At 39.2% G+C, this 21,636-nt stretch overlaps 1 protein-coding gene across 2 annotated transcripts in view; it reads right to left on the reverse strand.

The window, feature by feature from the left end:
* LOC121270755 (vinculin) overlaps positions 1-21,636 on the reverse strand; it is a 129,900-nt gene that overhangs the window by 17,699 nt on the left and 90,565 nt on the right. For both annotated transcript variants that reach the window (XM_041176153.1, XM_041176151.1), the window contains 10 exons: positions 18,570-18,723; positions 16,950-17,125; positions 15,670-15,860; positions 13,391-13,590; positions 9,155-9,283; positions 8,343-8,492; positions 7,704-7,812; positions 6,071-6,373; positions 5,186-5,310; positions 3,065-3,250 (listed from right to left, as the gene is read on the reverse strand). In XM_041176153.1, the coding sequence (XP_041032087.1) occupies positions 3,065-3,250; positions 5,186-5,310; positions 6,071-6,373; positions 7,704-7,812; positions 8,343-8,492; positions 9,155-9,283; positions 13,391-13,590; positions 15,670-15,860; positions 16,950-17,125; positions 18,570-18,723 (1,723 nt within the window). The remainder of the gene's footprint in view (positions 1-3,064; positions 3,251-5,185; positions 5,311-6,070; positions 6,374-7,703; positions 7,813-8,342; positions 8,493-9,154; positions 9,284-13,390; positions 13,591-15,669; positions 15,861-16,949; positions 17,126-18,569; positions 18,724-21,636) is intronic.

Here is a 21,636-nt window from a genome sequence, read left to right on the forward strand (position 1 = left end):
GGGACGTAAAAGGATTGTGTTTATATAGCACCTTACGTAATCTTGTCATCTCAAAGTGCTTCAGGGAAAATTGGATATTTTTGATTGTAATTACTGTCACAATGTAGAGAAAGGTGACTGCCAATGTGTGCAGCAAGATCTCACAAAAAGAAACAAAATATATAACAGATAATCTGCTTTCCATTGACTGTGCTTGATGGATAAATGTTGGCCAGGACATCATGCAAACTTCCCCAGTTCTTCTTCAAGTAATGCTATTGGATCTTTTATATCCATACAGATGAAGCCTTGGTTTAATATCATTTCTGAATGACGGCACCTTGGATGGTGCAGCACTCCCTCAGTACTAGACTGGACTGTCAGTCTACAGTATGTTGTGTCTTTGGAGTGGAGCTTGAATCCCCACCCTACCAATTCACAAATGTGAATGTGACCACTGAGCTAAGGCTATCACCTAAAAAATGTTGAGACTATCCCAAAAACTCAAACTGGAAAACATAGCAAGCTTTTCAAAAGGAAGAAAATAAACAGGGCATAGGACAAAGGGGAAAAACTGAAGTAGAGTAGACAGCAACAAGTAGTGGTCGATACAGCAAGCTGAACACTTCCTTCTGTGCCACAATGTCGACGATTAAACCTTATTTTATCAGATTATGGTTCTTGGTCTTTTGACAGAAGTATTTACAAGAACTTACAAGGGATTTAGTACAGTTCTTGTATACTATCAGAACTCTTCTGTGCATCTACATATGGAAACAAACCCTCAATTCAGCTTGGAAGTATCTCTTTTATTGAATAAAGAGATAACTATATGCAAAAAGAATTGGTTGACATTTACGGACAGCATAAATACCATTTAGTATTACACTGGGTTGAGTCTCCAAGTGACATTGATACCAGCAAAGCACTTTGCTATGACAGGGACTTGAATACCCAGATCAAAAGCTCACAGAGAAAATAAATGAAATTACACAGAATGAGAATGAGAATTAAATCTTGTGGATAGACAAAGAGGAATAGAGATGCTTCAATTTCCATGCTACATAGTAAAATAAAAGAGTGTTTCACAAGTGAGATAGAGACATGTGCTGAATATTTCACTGCCACCAAAACATATGAATTAAGTTGAGTTTCAAATGAAGGGTGAGCAGCTGTTGGAGGCATTCCAAGATTAGAAGAATCTCAGAGCTCAGGAAATTATAGCTCATTAGAACATCACTGAAAAATTTTCTTCCAAATGATATTGAAACCACAATTAGAGGACAACATCCTAAAAGCCATTTAAAAATGAACCAGTGGAGCAGAAACCCCCTGCAGAAATAATTCCTCCTCTTGAGTTCTCTGCCTGAAGGCAGGTCCATCCCAAAGTGTTGCAATCTCCACCACAGGTAGGGCCAGAAAGTAGGTCCCAAATCTACAACATTATGGGGATCGAACCCTGTGCTATTGGTACCAATCTGATCATCAACAACCATCCAACCAACTAAGCCAACCAGCCCCCCAAGGAGTCCAAGTTGCTATGGCAACATAGACCTTTTACATGCATGTTGTAGCATGGAGCTATGGTATCCATTGCTGACCAGGAATCTCTCCTGCTCTTGTTGTCCGCCATTGGCGTATGTTGGCCGTATTACAAACGCACCTCCCTTTGCCCATGAAGTCCTGGAATGGAACTTGAACCCAGAGCATCTGGCTCAAGAGGCAGGGATGCTACCCGCAGTGCCACAAGATCTCCTCTTGAGAAATTAAGACCACTCAATACCTAGCCTATCAAGTGGTATCTGGTTGGATCTAACTGGGAAGATTCTTCTGTGGGTTAGTGTTACATTGTTTGTTACATTGGTTTTACAGTGAAATAGCAGAACCATGATTTTCAACAACTGTTATATGTTTCAACGCAGCTTTAGGGTAATCCTTGGAATAAAGGGAAGGAATGAAATTCAATACTGTTTCTAAAACCATTAATCATACAGGCTCCAATCCAGCATGTTGACAATCCTCAAGTGGAAATATTAGAATTAGTGATTGTCAAGTGGCACAAAAGTCTGTTGATGGACAACACAAAGTTTAGACAATGACGCAGATACCTTCAAATGGATCAACAATTCATGCAGGTGGGATGAAGATAGGATCAGTAATTAATCGGCCTACTGAAGTGCTGAGCAGAGATGATTGCTTTGTGGTACAGAGCACTGCCTTGTTTTACAGATCAGGCAACTGTCATGTCATCCATCCATATAATTGGCCCTACAGCAGGTCCTGAAAATGAGCTTATACTATACAATTATAGTATTAAGTTCATCAATTTATTTTGAAAATATAATTTACCATTCAATTTGCTCTGTTTGTTTGCTGCTTACTCCTAGCAAAACACTTTCACCAGCTTAGTATTGCATTTCTCCATGATGCCCAGTGTTACTCTAGTTTTCAAGGGGAATGATACGAGCAATATGAACCAAACAAGTTGTTTCTTTTTGTCATGTTCTCACCTAATTGAAATAATGTATTCCAAATGACTACAATTGAGTCTAGCAAACATGGATGTGCACTTTAGCCTTGCTAAGAATCATGCATTGCGTTCATAGATTATTCAAAATGTGTGTTTCATTATCTTCAATGGAAAGCATTGTTTCTGTATGAAATAGGCAAAAACTACTAAGCTTGTCTGTTAAAGTGGTGAGCTTAAATTATCATTCAAAGTTTATGAGCTGTAATCTTGGTGTGCAGTGACATTTCTGAAGTTTTATATGTGATATACCAGGAAATAACAAATGTTCTATAGGTTACAAAGCAAACTCATTGCAACAATATACTCATGATAGCTCAAATAATTCTAGGAGGATATAAATAAAATCAGCAAGTGTTTTGGATCAAGAGAGACTTAGAGAAACTGTTCATTCAAGTGTGGAAATGATTTAAGTTTCAAATAAATATCAACAATCTGACAGGAACTAAAAATGAGAAATTAGGATATGTATACAAGAAATAGATACTGACATCTGAACTCAAAGTATTAAGCAGGCTTTATTTGTCTTTGGCTTCCTTAGGCCAGTCAAGTTCTTACCTTGCTAGACCATTTTCTAGCTTCATCGTGTAACTGCCTGGCAGACTCCATCATAGGTTGATTCACCACTTCTCCTGCTTTCATTTCCGGGAATTCCTCATCTTTTTCCTCAGGAGGCGGCGGTCTTGGTGGAGGAACCTGACCCTCAGGAAGTGGTGGTTTGGGAGGAGCAGGTTCATCATTCAGCTGTAAACATTGCAATGAACGCTCAATATAAACAAAACTTCAACATAATACTTCCACTCCATCAAATAATCTTCAGCTGACTAACATATTTTATCCCAGTCAGATGTTGCCATATATCATTCATTAAGTATACATAGTAAAACAAGGCATATCAGTTAATAGAAGAAATTTCACACAGCGCACATCAGTTTCTCCTTTCCCCCCACCATTAGTTTAGTAACGTGAAATCGAGAACTTGTGAAACTTTACTATTATGTTCAACTGAACTGTAGAAAATAACCTATACTAAATTTTTGACTATCTTTCTTACATACTTGGGTTCAGCTACACAACATTAGAATAAAATACTAGGAAACGTTGGGAGACATAACCTAATCAGTTAAGGACATTAAATAAAGAGCATACTAATTTATGTGCAATAAGAACACAGGAAATAGGGGGAAGGAGTAGGCCCTCAAGCCTGCTCCACCAATCAATTAGATCATGGCTGATCTTCTACCTCAATGCCATTTTTCCCACACAATATCATATTCCTTGATGTTGATGTCTTTACTATCTAGAAATCTATCAAATCTCTGTCTTGAACCTACTCAATGACTGAGCCTCCACAGCCCTCTGAGGTAGAGTATTCCAAAGATTTACCATCCTCTGGAGTGAAGAAATTCCTCCTCATCTGAGTGTTAAATAGCCTACCTCTTACTCTGAGACTGTTCCCATGGTTCTAGGACATCCCCACACACACACCAGCCAGGGGAAACATCATTCCTTCATATATCTCGTCAAGCCCTGTAAGAGTTCTGTATGTTTAAACGAGATTACCTCTCATTCGTTTAAACTCTAGAGAATACAGGCCTAGTCTCCTCGATCTCTCCTCATAGAACAACCTTGCCATCCTAGGAATCAGTCTGATGAACCTCTATTATGCTCCCTCTATGGCAAGTATATCCTTTCCTAGGCAAGGAGACCAAATCTGTATACAATACTCTAGGTGTGGTCTCACCAAGGCGCTATACAGTTGAAGCAAAATATCTTCACTCCTGTACTTAAATACTCTTGAAGTAAAGACCAACATACCATTTGCCTTCCTAATTGTTTGCTGCACCTGCATGCAAGCTTCCAGTGACTCATGAACAAGGACACCCAGGTCCCTTTGGACATCAACACTTCCCAACCTCTCACCATTTAAAAAACAATACTCTGCATTTCTGTTTTCCCTGCCAAAGTGGGTAACTTCACATTTTTTCACATTATATTCCATCTGCCATGTTCTTGCCCACTCAGTTAGCCTTTATGGTAGACCAACCCATTAAAAAAATGTGTGACACCATTTTCTTTACAACAGATGATTTAATAGTACAATCTCAACTAAGGATGAATGTGCAGGTGTAAGACAGTCCAGATTCATCATGTCATTCAGATTGACTCAGGAGAGCAAAGGATAAATTTTATAAGACACCATATTCAGACTAGGTAAATAGCCTTCTGAGAAGAAAGGGGCATTTAATTCCACTGAGATTTTTTGCAATAACTGTCCTTTAATAATAAACACATCATTGGTGTGGTCTGTAACCTGTTTCAGATTATCAGGGGTTTTAAGTTTAATACCCCAAACTAGAAGTTTTACTGCTAAAACATATGAATTATTAAATTCAATGTTCGCAACAAAATGTTCAGTTGCATACATCAACTACATAACTTGTATCACTCATATAATAAGTAAGCTCATATGAAACAAAGGCGGCAGTAAAGTCTTCCCTACCATTTTTATTTAAGAATTCAGATAACTAAATCTGATTAAATTGTGGATATAATTTTCGTAACGTCCTGATGACATGGCTTTCTCTGTAAACCATCAGTAGTAACATGATTTATTTAAACAACTAAAACAAAATATCACTCCTCTACTGTTACGTTAGATACCAAATGTAGACATACATGGAGTTGATCTAGATCAGGTGGTGGAGGAGGGAAGTCTGGCTCCTGAGGCTGGAAGGCTTCTCGAACTTTAGCCACAGCTCCTAAAATTCGATATCCTGAATCCAAGAAACTCTTCTGCAAACCTAAGGTAAGAATCACAGATTTAATGAACCAAGTAAGCTGGAAAAATGCTTTAAATAAACACATTCATATTTTTGAAAGATACACAAGCCTAACCTAAGCTTCCATGATTTAATTATCAAGATCAAAAATCAGAAAAGCGCACCCCCCTCAATTTAAACAGTTGGCAGTTTTGTTTATGTACAAAAACTACCCTGCAAGTAAAATCATAACAAATGAACTTTAATATATATTTTAAACAAGTCACACCTCACTGTTCAGTTCAGTCACTTTTATTTAACTCAACTGCAAACTACCCTAACTTCCAGGCCATAGCAAGTTTGAAAAGCATCAGTCTTGGAAGTAAAAAGGCCAGCACTGATGTAGGCTGACATTTAGACAAATAAATTTTAGAAACTGTCCAGAAACAAGATTGACTGGCCCTGAAATGTCAAATTGTGATGCGAAGTACCACCAAAATTCAACAAAATCACATCAAGTTGTTGTGGGGAGGGGGAAATTAAAGGGAATCAGTGCCTGAAGTCAAAACAAATTACCTTGCGCAACTCAACATCAGGTCCTTAGCACTATTCTTAGAATGCAACAGCTCTTGTCCCTTGACGAGAGTGAATAATATTAACTATAATGTCAGAATAAACTGTCTGTAATACAACAGGTAAAATCAAGAACAATGCAAAAAGACAATCCTCAATATATGAAACAGGAACATTCAACAATCTAGTGAAAGTAAAAAATGAACATTGAAACATCAGTGTGTCTTACCAGGATCTGAAATGTTCCCAGCTACAGCTTTAGCATCCATTACCATAGGAGAGATGGTTTTGCTTAGATCATCAGATGCTGCCTTCACCAATTCACGGAATTTTGGGTCTTCTGAGTTTTCAACTTCTCTCTTAGCAACCAAAAGAATTCGGTTTGCACGACGTGCAATGCTTGTTGCTCCAGCAACCAGCATTTGAGGTTGTACATTGGCCATAGCTACCTTGCACTTGTCTATATCTTTCTTGATAGCCTCCTCAGAGGCATCCAATAGAGACCTGGTATCAATAGCTTCATCCACCAAACCTATATATGATAATTATTACACAGTGTTACCTGCATGCAATTGAACAAATATAATTCGGAATTTCAAGCTGTTACCAAAACTCATCCCATTCAAAACAGAGGTTTCTAGTTTGATAGCTAGAAATTTGGGGTATCACAGTGGCACAGAAATGGAAGAATGTAACTATATCTAGCGCATTTAAATATTTGTATAATTGTTTAAGTTGTGGTGAAAACAGGCATTCGAGCCCAGTAGTAGAGGGGTGCAGGTTTGATTTCCTGACAGCAAGTGCTGATTGGAGAAGGAAAAATTAAAAACAGAGTCAGCACTGGCTGCTCTCCCACAGTTTCTGGTACCTATCTGAACAGAATCAATAGCAGATATTTGGGAGCAGACCCATACCAAATTAATCATAAGGTATATGGGTCTACAACTCTTATAAAGGGAGTTAAGAGAGTGGGGGGAGGAATAGATGTAAATTAATATTTACAAAGCATACTAGGAATCTACTTGTTAAACACTGCCAATTCAGATTAATAGACTGTCATTTGTCAATAGTAAATGCTCAAAGTAGACATAATTCTTCAATTTAGAGAGATGAAGTGAACTGTAATAAGTGATCCTTAATAGCAGCGATACAGAACGTCATCCCACAAAATTATAGGAGCATTTTTACTCCAAGATTAGCAAAAAGTGACTGCACAGCATGCTGTAAGAAGTGGGTTTATGGCCCGAATCTCCACCCTGCAATAATTCTGTAAGAAAAGATGGGAAATGGGCTTTATTTTAAAATGTAGGAAAAAAAAACTTCCAAATAACTGAGAAACGGATGATTTGTGCAACTACATCAACTTTCTCTGCAAAGCAGGCATGGAGGTAAAAGCACTTGAAACAATTTCTCTTAGGGTGAAGACTAATGGCTAACTTCAGCAAATTCACAGCAGACCCATGCTCGAAGGGAGCATCGGTCTACGGTTGTATTACAACACTTTGGCGCAGATTCCTTGAATGATTATTCTATCAAGTACTGCTCCCTGTTGAGAATGTAGGATCAATGAACCTAACCTTAAACCTGATATACCGGTTTAGTTTTTTTTTAAGGATTTCCCTATTGGAGTATATTTCAAAGCACAAAGGCAGCTGATTAGACTCAAAATTATTGCCATTTGCCAACATATTGTTTCACAATGAAGGCTTCAAGCTCAAAATAAGGTTGGTTTATGTAACTACTACTTAGGATAGCCAATGACAGAAAGAAGCAGAGCAAAAAGTTACTCAATGGACTTTCGCAGTTTCAATCACAAGAACAGTACAGCTCAACTCTTAAGGTTTTCAAATGCTTTTGCTCACCAGTCATTTTCTCAACATTGTCAATCCACTGGTTCTTCATGGTTTCAAAATGTTCACTGGCAGCCTGGTTACCAGGGTTTCTCAACAAGATACGAGCAGCGGAAACCACCTGTACAAGTAATTCAGTAATAGTCAAGCTGAGCTTTCAAAGGTTTGGGAGCAAGTTGAATATTACCGCAGCAAAGACTATGCTAATAGCTTTTTTTACTCTTCCAAAGCCAAAAAGATAGATTTAGAAAAATGTGGCTGACTGTTGTGGGATGGAAATAAAATGTTTAAAGTGAAAAAAGCTTTTAAAAATAAATTTGAATCAGCTGCACGTGGCATTAAGTAGTTTAACCCATTTTCCATTCATTCCACTAGATGGGGCATTCCAGCTTGAAAAGAATGGCCACATTGTGACATTGACAAAGTGCTCAGTCAGCAGTGACTTAAATGCGTCTAGGTCAGAATCAAAGCCAGCAACACTTCTTCTAAAAATTTAAGTTAAAATGAATAACGGAATCAGGCAGCTTTAAATGGAACAGAAGCACGGAAGGGGAGATTTGGGGGGGGGGGGTGTTATTGGAAGAGTTTTTTTTAAAAAAAGTACTCTTTATTAATAACAATTCTGATTTTCAATGTTTAACAAAGACCTACCTGTGGTGTTAACTCTCGAGCAGATTTCACAGCTGTCTGTATACCTTCTACTGTGCTTTTGTTTGCAGCTCCAACAGCAGCAGCTTTCTCTGCTGTAGCACCAAGTTTGGCAGCATGGTTCTCAAAGTAAGCTGCCCTCTCCTCAAACACCTGCCAATATAGCAACATTTTTCTTTTGTTATATATTTATTGCAAAGTAATTACAAGCAAGTCTAATTTTCCTCAGTAATTGGACAATCATAATATAAAACATACAAGTTCTGTTGGTCATAATATCTCTTGTCTGCTTCAATAGTGCATTAACTGCAAACAAACAATTCGAAAGGCAAGCTACAGCTAAGTCTACATCGATATGAAACAACCATAAAAGGGTGTGAGACAGTAGGGAAACAGTCTTCCTTCCATGAAAGAATCATTCCAATTCTGCTCAGTACTTTCCGACAGCAACATGGCCAAGGTCAAGTAATCAACAGTATAGTATATTGAGGATGCAAACCCATATCCCATCACTCCACAATGGCATGCATCAATGCTCCAATGCATTGCTTATTGGCAAATTAAATAAGTTACTACTGCAACAGCCCTCCTTTACAACTGGTAATGTTAAATATTGAACAGTTAAGGTTCTCTATCTAGTTTGGTTCCTTCATAGCTCATTTAATTAACACAGGATGATACATTAGTAATTGGGCGCTACATAACTTCCTTCAAACACCAAGTTTACATTATTATGCAATATCATCTGTACAAACACTCCTTTTTGTGTTATAAACACTCCTTTTTATATTACAACCTCCAGTTTCCCCACTTACCTCTTCTCTATTTGGTGCATCCCGAGGGGCTGTGGCTGCTACAGCAAGTAACTTAATTGGAGTGGTAGTGTCGCTGAAAACATCAGATACCTCTTGGGTCATGACTTCTTGCATTTTGCCTTTTAAGTCCTAAGAGAGAATAAATATGATAAAGTATTAGTATTTTGCCTTAAAGGAATCCAACAGCTTAAATGTGTATCATTTAAATTAACATTTATGGTACTTTGCAATGTGAATAGGTGGTTACAAAGTACATGGTAAATAAATTTAATGAGAGAATAGAAATAATGTTTTAAAAACCTCTGTTTTTAAAAAGATAGCCTTTTGAGGCAGAGACAGACAAAAACATAGCAATGCCAAATGATTTGGAAAATAGAGAATGCACTGGCTGGGATGTATTGCATGAGAACACTAATCAAGTAAAATGAGATGTTGCCTTCAAGGGCCTTGAGATCTTGATAAAAAACAAAAAAACTGCGGATGCTGGAAATCCAAAACAAAAACAGAATTACCTGGAAAAACTCAGCAGGTCTGGCAGCATCGGCGGAGAAGAAAAGAGTTGACGTTTCGAGTCCTCATGACCCTTCGACAGAACTTCTGAAGGGTCATGAGGACTCGAAACGTCAACTCTTTTCTTCTCCGCCGATGCTGCCAGACCTGCTGAGTTTTTCCAGGTAATTCTGTTTTTCCTTAAGATCTTGAAGTTGATTCACTGGGACACAAGGAGACAGCGCAGATAAAGGAATGTAGAAGAAAATAGAGATTTTCAAGTTTTGGATAGACTGAAATTTGTGCAAAGTGTTGAGCACTGGAAAAATTATCCTCAAAATGATTAGTGGATGAAGAATAGATGACCCTGCAGCATTTACAGTCTGCACCAAAGCCCAAAGGTAGAGTGGTAGAACTCAGATTCATGTAAGAACACAATACATTGTAAGCTCCTCATTTGAAACTGGCCTGCAGTAAATGGTTCAGTATAAAAATAAATGCTTTCTAAAATATTATAGCAAACAAAGTAAAAGCTGTGGGCTCGTACAGTATTTGAGTTCCTTTATTCTGCTCTATTGAATCATAGATGCATGTTCATGCCTGCAATCCCTTCATCATAAGTTGGCCATCAGAGTGTGCTACTGTTCAGGAGTGTTAAGTGGAGACCAGATCATACCAAAAAAAGGAGGGTGAAAGGGAGGAAGTATACTCACAAACACATAGGTATTAAATTTGCAAGAACTTTCCCTCAATATGGATGTTCATTCTTCAATGCCAACTTCCCATCTCCCTAATTAACCAATTATAATTTGTACAATAGTGGCTCAGTTGCACAACTACTGACCAGGCTGGCCGAGATGTTTTAAAAATTATTTGTTCATGGGATGTGGGCTTCACTGGCTGGGCCAGCATTTATTGCCCATCCCTAGTTGCCCTTGAGAAGGTGATGGTGAGCTGCTTTCTTGAACCGCTGCAGTCCATGTGATATAGGTACATCCACAGTACTGTTAGGAAAGAAGCTCCAGGATTTTGACCCAGTGACAGTGAAGGAACAGCGATATATTTCCAAGCCAAGATGATGCGTGACATGGAGGAGAACTTCTAGGTGGTGGTTTTCCCATCTATCTTCTGCCCTTGTCCTTCTCGATGGTGGTGGTTGTGGTTTGGAAGGCGCTGTTGAAGGGGCCATGGTGAATTCCTGCAGTGCATCTTGTAGATTGCACACACTGCTGCTTCTGTGCGTCGGTGGTGGAGGAAGTGAATGTTTGTGCATGTGGTGCAAATCAAGCGGGCTGCTTTGCCCTGGATGGTGTTAAGCTTCTTGAATGTTGTGGGAGCTACACTCATCCAGGCAAGTGGGTCAGTCATCTCAGTTCCAGGACATCACTGCAGGAGTTCCTCGGGGTAGTGTCCTCGGCCCAACCATCCAGCTGCTTCATCGATGAGCTTCCTTCCAGCATAAGGTCAGAAGTGGGAACATTCGCTGATGATTGCACAATGTTCAGCACCATTCGTGATTCCTCAAATACTGAAGCAGTTCATTTCTAAATGCAGCAAGACCTGGACAATATCCAGGCTTGGGCTGACAAGTGGCTCGTAACATTCACACCACACCAGTGCCAGGCAATGACCATCTTCAACAAGAAAGAATCCAGCCATCACTCCTTAATGTTCAATGGCATTACCATCGCTGAGTCCCCCACTATCAACATCCTGGGGGCTTACCATTGACCAGAAACAGAACTGGACTAGCCATATAAACACTGTCACTATAAGAGCAGGTCAGAGGCTAGGAATCCTGTGACAAATAACTCACCTCATGACTCCCCAAAGCCTGTCCACCATCAACACAGCACAAATCAGGAGTGTGATAGGATACTCCCCACTTGCCTGGATGAGTGTAGCTCCCACAACACTCAAGAAGCTTGACACCATCCAGGACAAAGTAGCCCGCTTGATTGGCACCGCATCCACAAACATTCACTCCCTCCACCACCAATGCACAGTAGCAGCAGTGTGTACTATCTACATGATGCACTGCAGGAATTCACCAAGGCTCCTTAGACAGCACCTTCAAAAACCCATGACCACTGCAATCTAGAAGGACAAGGGCAGCAGATAGAGGGGAACACCGCCACCTGGAAGTCCCCCTCCAAGTCACTCACCATCCTGACTTGGAGCTTTTTCGCTGTTCCTTCACTGTCACTGGGTCAAAATCCTGGAAATCCCTTCCTAACAGCACTATGGGTGTACCTACACCACATGGACTGCTGCGGTTCAAAATGGCAGCTCACCAAAACCTTCTTAAGGGCAACTAGGAATAGGCAATAAATGCCAGCAAAGCCCACATCCCATGAATAAATAGCAACTTATATATCCTAAGTAAGTAACACAGTCATAAATAGTTACCCCCTACAGTATATTAAAATGATCAGACATTACGGTGCTTAAGCTTTGCTCAAAATATATTCACTGTGAAACTATGCACTTTCCAGGTGTGTGTAGAGGAAATTATGTCCATTTTCTCTGGAGTTTAGAAGAATGAGAAGTGATCTCATCAAAACTTACAAGATTTTGAAGGGACATGAAAGGGTAGATGCTGAGAGATTGTTTCCACTGGTGGGGGAATCTAAAATGCGGGGGCACAGACTGAGGATGAGGGGCCGATCATTTACGACTGAGATGAGGGGAAATTACTCCACTCAAAAGAGTTGTGAATCTTTGGAATTCTCTGCCCCAGAGGGTTGTAGATGCTCAATCACTGATCACATTTAAGGCTGGGGTTAACAGATTTTTGGTCTCTCAGGAAATCAAGGGATGTGGGGAACAAACAGGGAAGTGGAGTTGAAGCCCAACATCAGCCATGATCGTATTGAATGGCGGAGCAGGCCTGACAGGCCATATGGTCTGTTCCTGATTTACCGCAAAAGGATTCATTCCAAGAAAGCATGATTCTTCATAAGAGATAGTACCCCACCTAGTGGAAAATATTCACTTTACACTGTATACTTGATTAAAAGTAACTGTTACCATCGAATAACTTGTAAGGTTGAAAAATATTTCTTCGACTGCATATTTCAATTCACAGAATTGTTTCATTTTATTTAAAAAACTAATTCCAGCTTGGATAGAAAACCTGTTCGCCTCTGCTATCTTGACTCAAATTAAAAATATATCCATCAGTTAAAAAGTGAATCAACTATCAGAATTATGAAACTTGAACAGTGTTGATCAGCATACAGAAATGTAAGTTTGCAGGCTGATAATTTCAGCTTTCTGATGCAAAAAGTATTCATTTTTATTGTGCTCTCAGCAAATGCTCCCCATATAAAAATTTGTTCATCACACAAACCTAAAATATCATGGTCAGACACTGAAGTAACTTTACAGTTAAAACTGCTGAGAATTATAACATGGTACAAAAGTTGTGAAGTGCATGCTGAATGAGCTCAACTGCTTTAATGTGCCTAAAAAAGTAGATCCAGTAAATCAAAATAGAATATGTTGGAAATACTAAGCAGGTCTGGTAGCATCTGTGGAAAGAGAAACAAGGTTAATGTTTCCGGTCGTTGTCCTTCCATCCGAACCATTCTGACAAAAGGTCACCAATCTGAAAACTTAATTCTACCAGGCCTGCTGAGTATTTCCAGCATTTTCTGCCTTAAGTTCAGATTTCCAATATCCATGGTATTTAGCATTTGTATTTAGTAAATCCAAATGGCCACATCACATTCCAAGCGCTCCTACTTTTAGTGCGTCCTGTAGTTGTGCAGCAATTGCTCTGGCCTGAAGACTGTCTCCTTCACCTCGGGATGCCAGCTCTGCAAGTTGTCCAGCCAGCTGTTCTACTTTGTCACACTTTCCAGTCAGTTCCTGACGATAAGGTCCCATCATTGCATTAGCCAGTCGACGTCCCTCTGCAACAAGTCCACGGATAGCTGCCTGGCCTAAAGAGAAGAAACAAAACTCCTTAAATTAAATCAAAGATAAAGTTCCGAAAGGGCCAAATGGTGGCATATCACTAGTTTCAGACATTGTGACATCCATATTGAATGACTGAGAAGTGCTGAGTGGAAGGCAGGAACTTCATTACCACAGGGATAAAGCTAGAAAAAGGATGGGGGCGTGGGGGGAACAAAAGGAAGATCAGTTCAAACTTGCTCACCTTCTGATGGCTAGAAATAAACACCATTGGCACAAGTTTTCTCATCCTCACAGATGAAAATGTGTACAGTATGGTGGAAAACAGGATGGGAGAAAACATTTGACCAAAATAACAAGTGTTACAAAGCTTAAAAGATTGTTATGTTTTGGTACTGTCTCTCTAATTTAGGGTAAAATGCAGGCGTGTAAGGGTCATGTGATCTGCTCTGAATCTTTCCCAACAAGAGGCTGGGGTGGCTTGGTTCTTAAAGGTTAAAGGGGGCCCAGGTTGTTTTACTGGGAAGAAGATGCAAAATATTCACATCTGTACACAATGGCAAGAGCATCTATGCTGACTCTGGGTAAATGGTTACCAATTCTCACAGGGTGGGGTTATGAATGTACGCTTTTATAAACATATACTTTCAACTAATTTCAAGATAGAATGGAGCTGGGAGTTTTAAGGATAGTTAATTAACAATTCAACCTGGATTCAAGGCAGATATGATTCATATTGCCCTAGCGAAGGCTTTAGAAGGAATAGTCCATAGGAAACCATTGTAGGATCAGGGTTAGAGAGTGAGAGGGAGAGTAGGGGGAAAGAGAGTGAGCGAGAGCAAGTGCGAGAGTGCACGAGAGTGCAGACTCGATTATTCACCATTCAGAATGTGGGTGAGAGCTCACTCTCAGATTGAAGAGACCAAATTCATGAGGATTTAAACAGGGCTGGAAGATTTGACTTGCTTTGGCTAGAGGGAGGGATCTCCAGGGTAACCCTTACCGTAAAAATCAGTTATGGGATTAGCAGTTACCTGGCTGGAAAAAGAAAAGAGAAGCAAGCTATCGGGAGCTTAGAATAACTTTGGACTGGTTCCTGGAGAATGAAGCTTCCGCTTAAGGGACAGAGTAATGTATAACCACAGAAGGGGGCTTTTGGTCATTTTAAAAATTAAATGGGGGGATTCTTTTCTGTAATTTAGAGTGCAAGTTGCTTACTGAATAGTGTTTAGTTAATGATGCTTTTAGTTTGTTTGTCACAGTAAAAGTCTCAAAACAATAGGCAATCCAACAAAATGACAATAAGTCAAGGATTGCCAAAAATGATAAGTCTTGGTAGAAAACATTTGTAGGCAAGAGATTTATTTTTTAAAATCTGCTTTTCTGCGATACCTATAATGCGGATAAAAGAGAAAAAATAAAATACTTCTCCCTATATTTTCATTCCCTTTCTCTCGAATAACAATGTTCTGTGTTATATTTTTGTGATGTACACTCCACATCTAAAGCTTTCATCAACTAAGTTGTTATTTGTCAGCCAGTGGAGTTTTGTAGTGCAAGAGTCCTTTGCAGAACTCAAAATTGAAATTGAAATGTCACCGATGGGATGACAATTTGAATTCAAGCTGAAGTTCCATATTTGATTACAGTAAGTGAGAAGTTTCACCATTTTTAACTCCTTGAATCATATTAAATTTAACAACAGATGAGGGTGGAGATGGCACAGTTAAAATTGCTTTTACCTCATTTCCCCCAATGTGAATGGTGGCATAGTAATATATATGCTGTTAATGATTAACTTAGTCCATGATGTTAAGCTTGTACACTGCAACAGGCTTGAGCAACAATTCCACGAACAAGGTTTTAAAACTCATATATAGCAATGGCCACTTCATGAAATGACCAAACTGTCCATTTCATGGTCTGTGCAATGGGTTTGCCCAGTTCATGAAATTGGTTCTACCCGTGCCCATTTCATGAAATGGGCAGTTTCACAAATTAGGTGTAACATATTCAACTCCTTGACCCTGCAGATAAGATGCTTTCAAAACAAAGGATTCATACTCATTCTGTGTTTCAATGAATTTCAATGAAAGTGTACTCACCCACACCACGCCCATCAACTGTAGGATTATCAATCCAGCGCTGGGCTTGCTCTATTTTGCCTTCCAAATTAACTGCTGCTTTTACTGGCCTACTGTTGGCCACTGCTCGGTTTGTCTTGGTCTGTAAATTCTGCAACGTGGTAGCAATTTGCTTAGCCAGAGCACGTGCTTCTGGGGTGTCACCTTTACCTCTGCAAAGCACAGAAAACAGGGTCACAACTCTACACTAAACATGAATCAAAGTAAATGAAGTAAATAAGTAAATAAAGCTAAATGCTGCCAAACGTGAATACTAATTTCGAAAAGATCTTAATAGTGGTACAAAAACATGGAACATTAGGAGTGAGTTTAATGATTCTAAGGGGAAACAGATTGAATTGACTTTTAAGACCTAATTCAGCCAAAACAGGCAATATTTATAAACTGAAATGAAAGTTTCATGTTAAACGGGTAAAACTTGATAGATTCAAGTAAAAAAACTCATTAATTATTAGACTGTCCTTCAGTTATTGTCATGAAGCTATTAATGTATATATTTTGGAAAATATTTTTCTTTTAAAATAGAGGTTTAGTCTGCAGGTGTGCCTTTATTGGATTAAAGCCAGCTAGTCTGGGTGCTTTGATATGTACTAGTTTTGATGTGTAAGAGAGATAGCATGCATTTGCATTTTTTTGAATGGAGCATTCAAGAAGTGGGGTGCAAACTTGACGCCTTTCTAGCAGCTACCAAGCAATATGTTTATATTACTAATAAAATTAGTACAATGAATGGGGTTTTATTGTTAAAAGGTAAAGTTCAAAGAGACTGATGAGACAATGAGAATTTGAATTCAATCAGTGGTGGTTGGTACAATTTCAGTAGTTTTCAGGTGTGCACAGCAGAAGGCAGCTGCAAGCCTCCAACTGGCTCCACAGTGAAAGGAACCTCATTTTGAATTCATAAGGTGATGCTGCTTTGCCTGGTGTTTGGTTAAATCTATAGGTTGCTGTTGCCTTAATGGAGATTAGTTTGAGAATTTGTTAAAAGTTATGATAGTAGTAATTTGTAGCTATGTGTATATATATTTTTAACCTGTGTAAATTAATAAAATGTTTCAATTAGTTTAATGTAAAACCTCAAGAATTGATGGTCAGATTCCTGAATTTAGAGTCGCATCTCAAACATAATACTTAAAATTATAGATTATGACAATTGTTTAAAGTTTCCCTCTGGGATTTTAAAAAACTCCGCTTTACCAACTGCATCGGTCATAACAGCTATCCATTTTTTGAATACATACTGCCTCCTCAAGTCGGAGAGCTTGGCTGTTAATGCTCCTATTTCATTAATCGAACGTAGTATATCATCCCGTTCTTTGGGGTCCTCACAAAGATCCGCAATTCTCTTAGCCTCTGTTAAAATACCACGGATGTTCTCTTCTCCCTCAGGACCTCCATGTGGATCTGCCAGCCAACTCTAAGTAAAAGTTAAAGGCATGAAACAATATTTGTCAGGTACAAACAAAATTCAGGATAAATGTTACACCTTTTTGTAAAGGTACCATTTCCTTTGCTACATCTTAACATATAGCACGCTGTTCCTGTGCTATTTATACATCCAGCTAGTTTCTGAAGTTTTGGAGCACTCAGCCTAAACACTGAACCACTGTTTTGCAGATAATCAATAGATACAACATTAGAAAATGCCATCCCATCCAAGTGGAAAAACCAAACAGCCCTCTGAACACCCACTGCAAATTATTGGCCATGCTTCTGGCCACCAGACTGGACAGCAACTTCCAAAGCTTAGTCCCTGTTAACCAAACAGGCTTCAAAGACAGCTGTCAAATCTGTGGGCACAACTAGACACAATGTACCACTGCAACAGCAGCAATTACTCCAACCTTATACTCTTTGACCAAACATAATGGGAATTCTTTCTCACTGTATTCAACAGAAGTGGCTTTCAGTGACACATACATAGAAATGTAACCCAAAAACAGGCTGCAATCAGTCAGTGTCAGGCTTTAGAATCCATGCAACAAATAGTTCTGATCACATTTAACCATACTGTTCTCATTTTCCTTTATTTGTTTTCCCTTCAGCCATCTATCCAATTTTATCCTGAATACCGACAGTTTCAGCATCAGCCTTGCAGTCTATGCAATGTAATCAATCCCACTGCATTCCTCCTCTGAGACCATCAGCTTGCAAGAATACTTGTCCTTTTTTTCAGTTTTCCCTGGCTGCATTGAATGGATGTCTGAACTTGTTCTGGTGCTTGCTACCAGGGCAAAAATCAGGGGTGGCCAAAATCTAGAAAGTTGTAGCCTGGAGTCTTGCTTGCCAACACAACTATGACTCTACATAGAAAATGCAGCTTCTTAGGCAACAAACTTACAAAGCCTATGCTCCAGATATAAAGCTAATAAAAGGCTAGAAAAATTCTCCCACAGCAAACAACGCTATTGATCTAGAAAGAAGCCTGTACCTGGCTGAAAATCGTGCAGGGCTCTGTAGCACAATGGAAAACTCCCAAAGATAGAATCTACACCTGACTTAAGATGGGCCAACCCTTCACTTCCAACAAATTTTACCACAAAATAACGAGTATCACTCTTTCAAAATTGTACATTTCTTAAAAAGTCCAACCTGAACCAACCTCCCAGGAACTACACCTCTTATTTTCCAATAGATCCCATAAATGCATCGCTGCCCTTCATTTCACACTTTAGATCAAAAGACCACACACCCATACATCTAAGGGGGCCCTGGAAACAAGAAAAAGGTTCCCATGCAACAGAGAAGGAACTTCAAATTACAAACCTATCAACATAAGGTTCTAACAGACAGCTTTGAAGAATCCATATCTGCGTATAAACAGTCAGATGAAACATTCCCCAAGAATTTACTGAAGTTACCTGAGCAGCATCTATTTTCTTGGCAATGGCCTGCTTTGAGTTAGTCATGGCTTCCAGTTTCCTGGCTGCATTCTCCACCTTAGCTGTTAACATGTCCAGACCTTGGGATACTTGCTGTGCTTTTTGCATGGCAATGGGTGTGGCACCTTGACCTCTACTCGTTAAAAAAATACCCAATATTATTAGCATTATCTCCCTTTTACTTATGCACATGCATACATACAATTATTTTACATGCTTTAAGCAGGGCCACATATGTGAAAGTAGAAAATGTAGAAGTCCAAAGATACCTGGAGGGGGTCCACGTACATAGATCATTAAAGATCATTACAAATAATTACAGAAAACGATCCAAAAGGTTAATGGAATACTCGCTTATATATCTCAGTGACTAGAATACAAGGGGGTAGAGTTAAACTAAAGCTATACGAAGCACAGATTAGGCCACATCTAGACCACAGTGAGAAGTTCTGAGCCTCATGCCTTAGGAAAGATATATTGGCCTTGGAGAAGGTGCAGTATAAATTTACCAGAATGATATTGCTACTCCAAGAGTTAAATTATGATGCAAGTTTACACAAACAAGGGCAGTATTCCCTGAAACATAGGAGGTTATGCAATGATCTGATTCTCCTTCTCAAGATATTGTGCGGAGATGCTGGTGTTATGATAATATCACTGGACTCATAATCCAGAGGCACAGGCTAATGCTCAAATGTTCAAATTTCAACATTCCACCAAATCCCATGGAATTTAATTTTAATTTTTAAAAATCTGGAATTTTAAAAAAAGCTGGTGACCATGACATAAAAACCTATCTGATTCACTAATAACTTTCAGGGAAGGAAATCTGCCATCATTCTGGCCCACATGTGACACCAGATGCACAGCAATGCAGTTGACTCTTAACTGCCCTCTGAAACGGCCTAGCAAGTCACTCAGTTCAAGGTAATTAGGGATGGGCAAAAAATGCTGGCTGCTCCAGTGGCATCCACATCCCATAAAAAATAAAGAAAAACAAATACTAAAAGGACCTCCAAGGGTAAATAGAGAGAAAATATTTCTGTTGGTTGGAGTGTTGTGAACTAGGGACATAGTCTAAAAATTAGAATCAGGCCTTTCAGAAATGAAGTCAGGAAACATTTCTACACACAAAGGGTAGTAGAGGTTGGAACTCTCTTCTGAGAACAGCAACTAATGTGAGGTCAATGCTAATTTTAAATCTGAGATTGAAAGATTTTTGTTAACCAGAGGTATTAAGAGATGTGAGGCAAGGGTGAGTATATGGAGTTAGTTCACAAATCAACTAAGATCTCATTGAATGGCAGAACATGCTCAAGGGGCTACTGGCCTACTCCTGTCTTATATTCCTACTGCATTATTGTAATTAGCTTTGTTCTTACAGACTACATTCTTGGCTCATGAAACTATCATGCAGAATTATCTAATTCATAAGGATAAAGCTTTTAAATCAACTATCTTGGCAATTCATGGTCACAGCAATACTGCCATGCTACTGACACATGGACTGTTTTATTACTTAAACTTGGCAATGTCTTTAAACAATTACGATTAATAGTTGTTTGTAGTACAGAATCACAGAATTTTAAGAGCAAGGAGGCAGCCATTCAGCACATCACTTCTGCAGCGGCTCTCCAAATGAGCATTTCCCCTTTAGAAATCCATGCTGGCTCTTCCGTATCAACCCATACTTTTCCATGTGACTACCAGTTCTATCCAAAATAACTTTCTAAAATCTTGCCCACCACTGAAATTAAACTGACTGGTCTGTAATTGCTGGGCTTATCCTTACAATCTTTTTTGAACAAGGGCGTAACATTTGCAATTCTCCAGTCCTCTGGCACCATCCCCGAGTCTAGGGAAAACTGAAAGATTATGGCCAGTGCCCCTGTAATTTCTACTCTCACTTCCTTCAATATCCTTGGGTGCACCCCGTCCAGTCCCAGTGCCTTGTCAACTTTAAGTACCTACAGTCTATTCAAAACTTCACAATCAATTTTGAACCCTTCTAGTGACAGAGTTTCCTTGTCTGTCACCACGGCCTGGGTAGTATCTACCACCTTGGTAAAGACGGATGCGCAGTATTCATTTAATGCCTCAACCATGGTTCCTTCATACATGTGTAAATTCCCTTTTAGGTCCCTAATCGGTCCTTCTCCTTTTACCACCCTTTTACTATTTATATGCCTATAGAGGCTTTGGGATTCCCCTTTATGTTGGCTACCAATCTTTTCTCATAATCCCTCTTCGCTTCTCTAATATGCTTTTTCACTTCACCTCTGAACCTTCTGTGTCCCTCTTGGTTCTCAATTGTATTTTCTAACTGACATCTGTCATAACTACACTTTTCCTTCTTTATCTTAATTTCTATCTTCTTTTTCATCCAGGGAGCTCTGGATTTATTTGCCCTACCTTTCCCTTTCAATAGAATATACTTTGACTGTGCCCAAACCAATTCTTTTTTGAAGGTAGCCCATTATTCAACTACAGTTTTTCCTGCCAATCTTCTGTTCCAGTCTATCTGCCCCATTGAAGTCGGCTCTTGTCCAGTTAATTATTCTTACTCTGGATTGCCTATCATCCTTTTCTATCATCATCCTAAAATGTACAATATAATGATCACTGTCTCCTAAATGTTCCCCCATTGATACTTGATCTACTTTGCCCACCTCATTTCCAAGAATCAGGTCCAAAAGTGCATCTTTTCTTGTTGGACACATACAACTGTAGAAAATTCTCCTGAACACAAAATAGGAACTTTTGCCCCTCTCCGCCCTTTACACTACCACTGTCTCCAGTCTACATTCAGGTAATTAAAGTCCCCCATTATAACTACCTTACAATGCTTGCATCTCTCTGTAATTTCCCTGCAGATTTGTTCTTCTACATTCTTCTCACTATTTGGTGGTATATAGGCTACACCAAGCAATGTAATTGCACCCTTTTTGTTCCTTAGCTCTAGCCAAATTGATTCTTTCCTTGAACATTCTGGGACATCCTCTTTCTCCAGCACTGCAATGCTCTCCTTAACCAATACCGCCACCCC

Source organism: Carcharodon carcharias, chromosome 28 (genome assembly GCF_017639515.1).
Source record: "Carcharodon carcharias isolate sCarCar2 chromosome 28, sCarCar2.pri, whole genome shotgun sequence".
NCBI lineage: Eukaryota > Metazoa > Chordata > Chondrichthyes > Lamniformes > Lamnidae > Carcharodon > Carcharodon carcharias.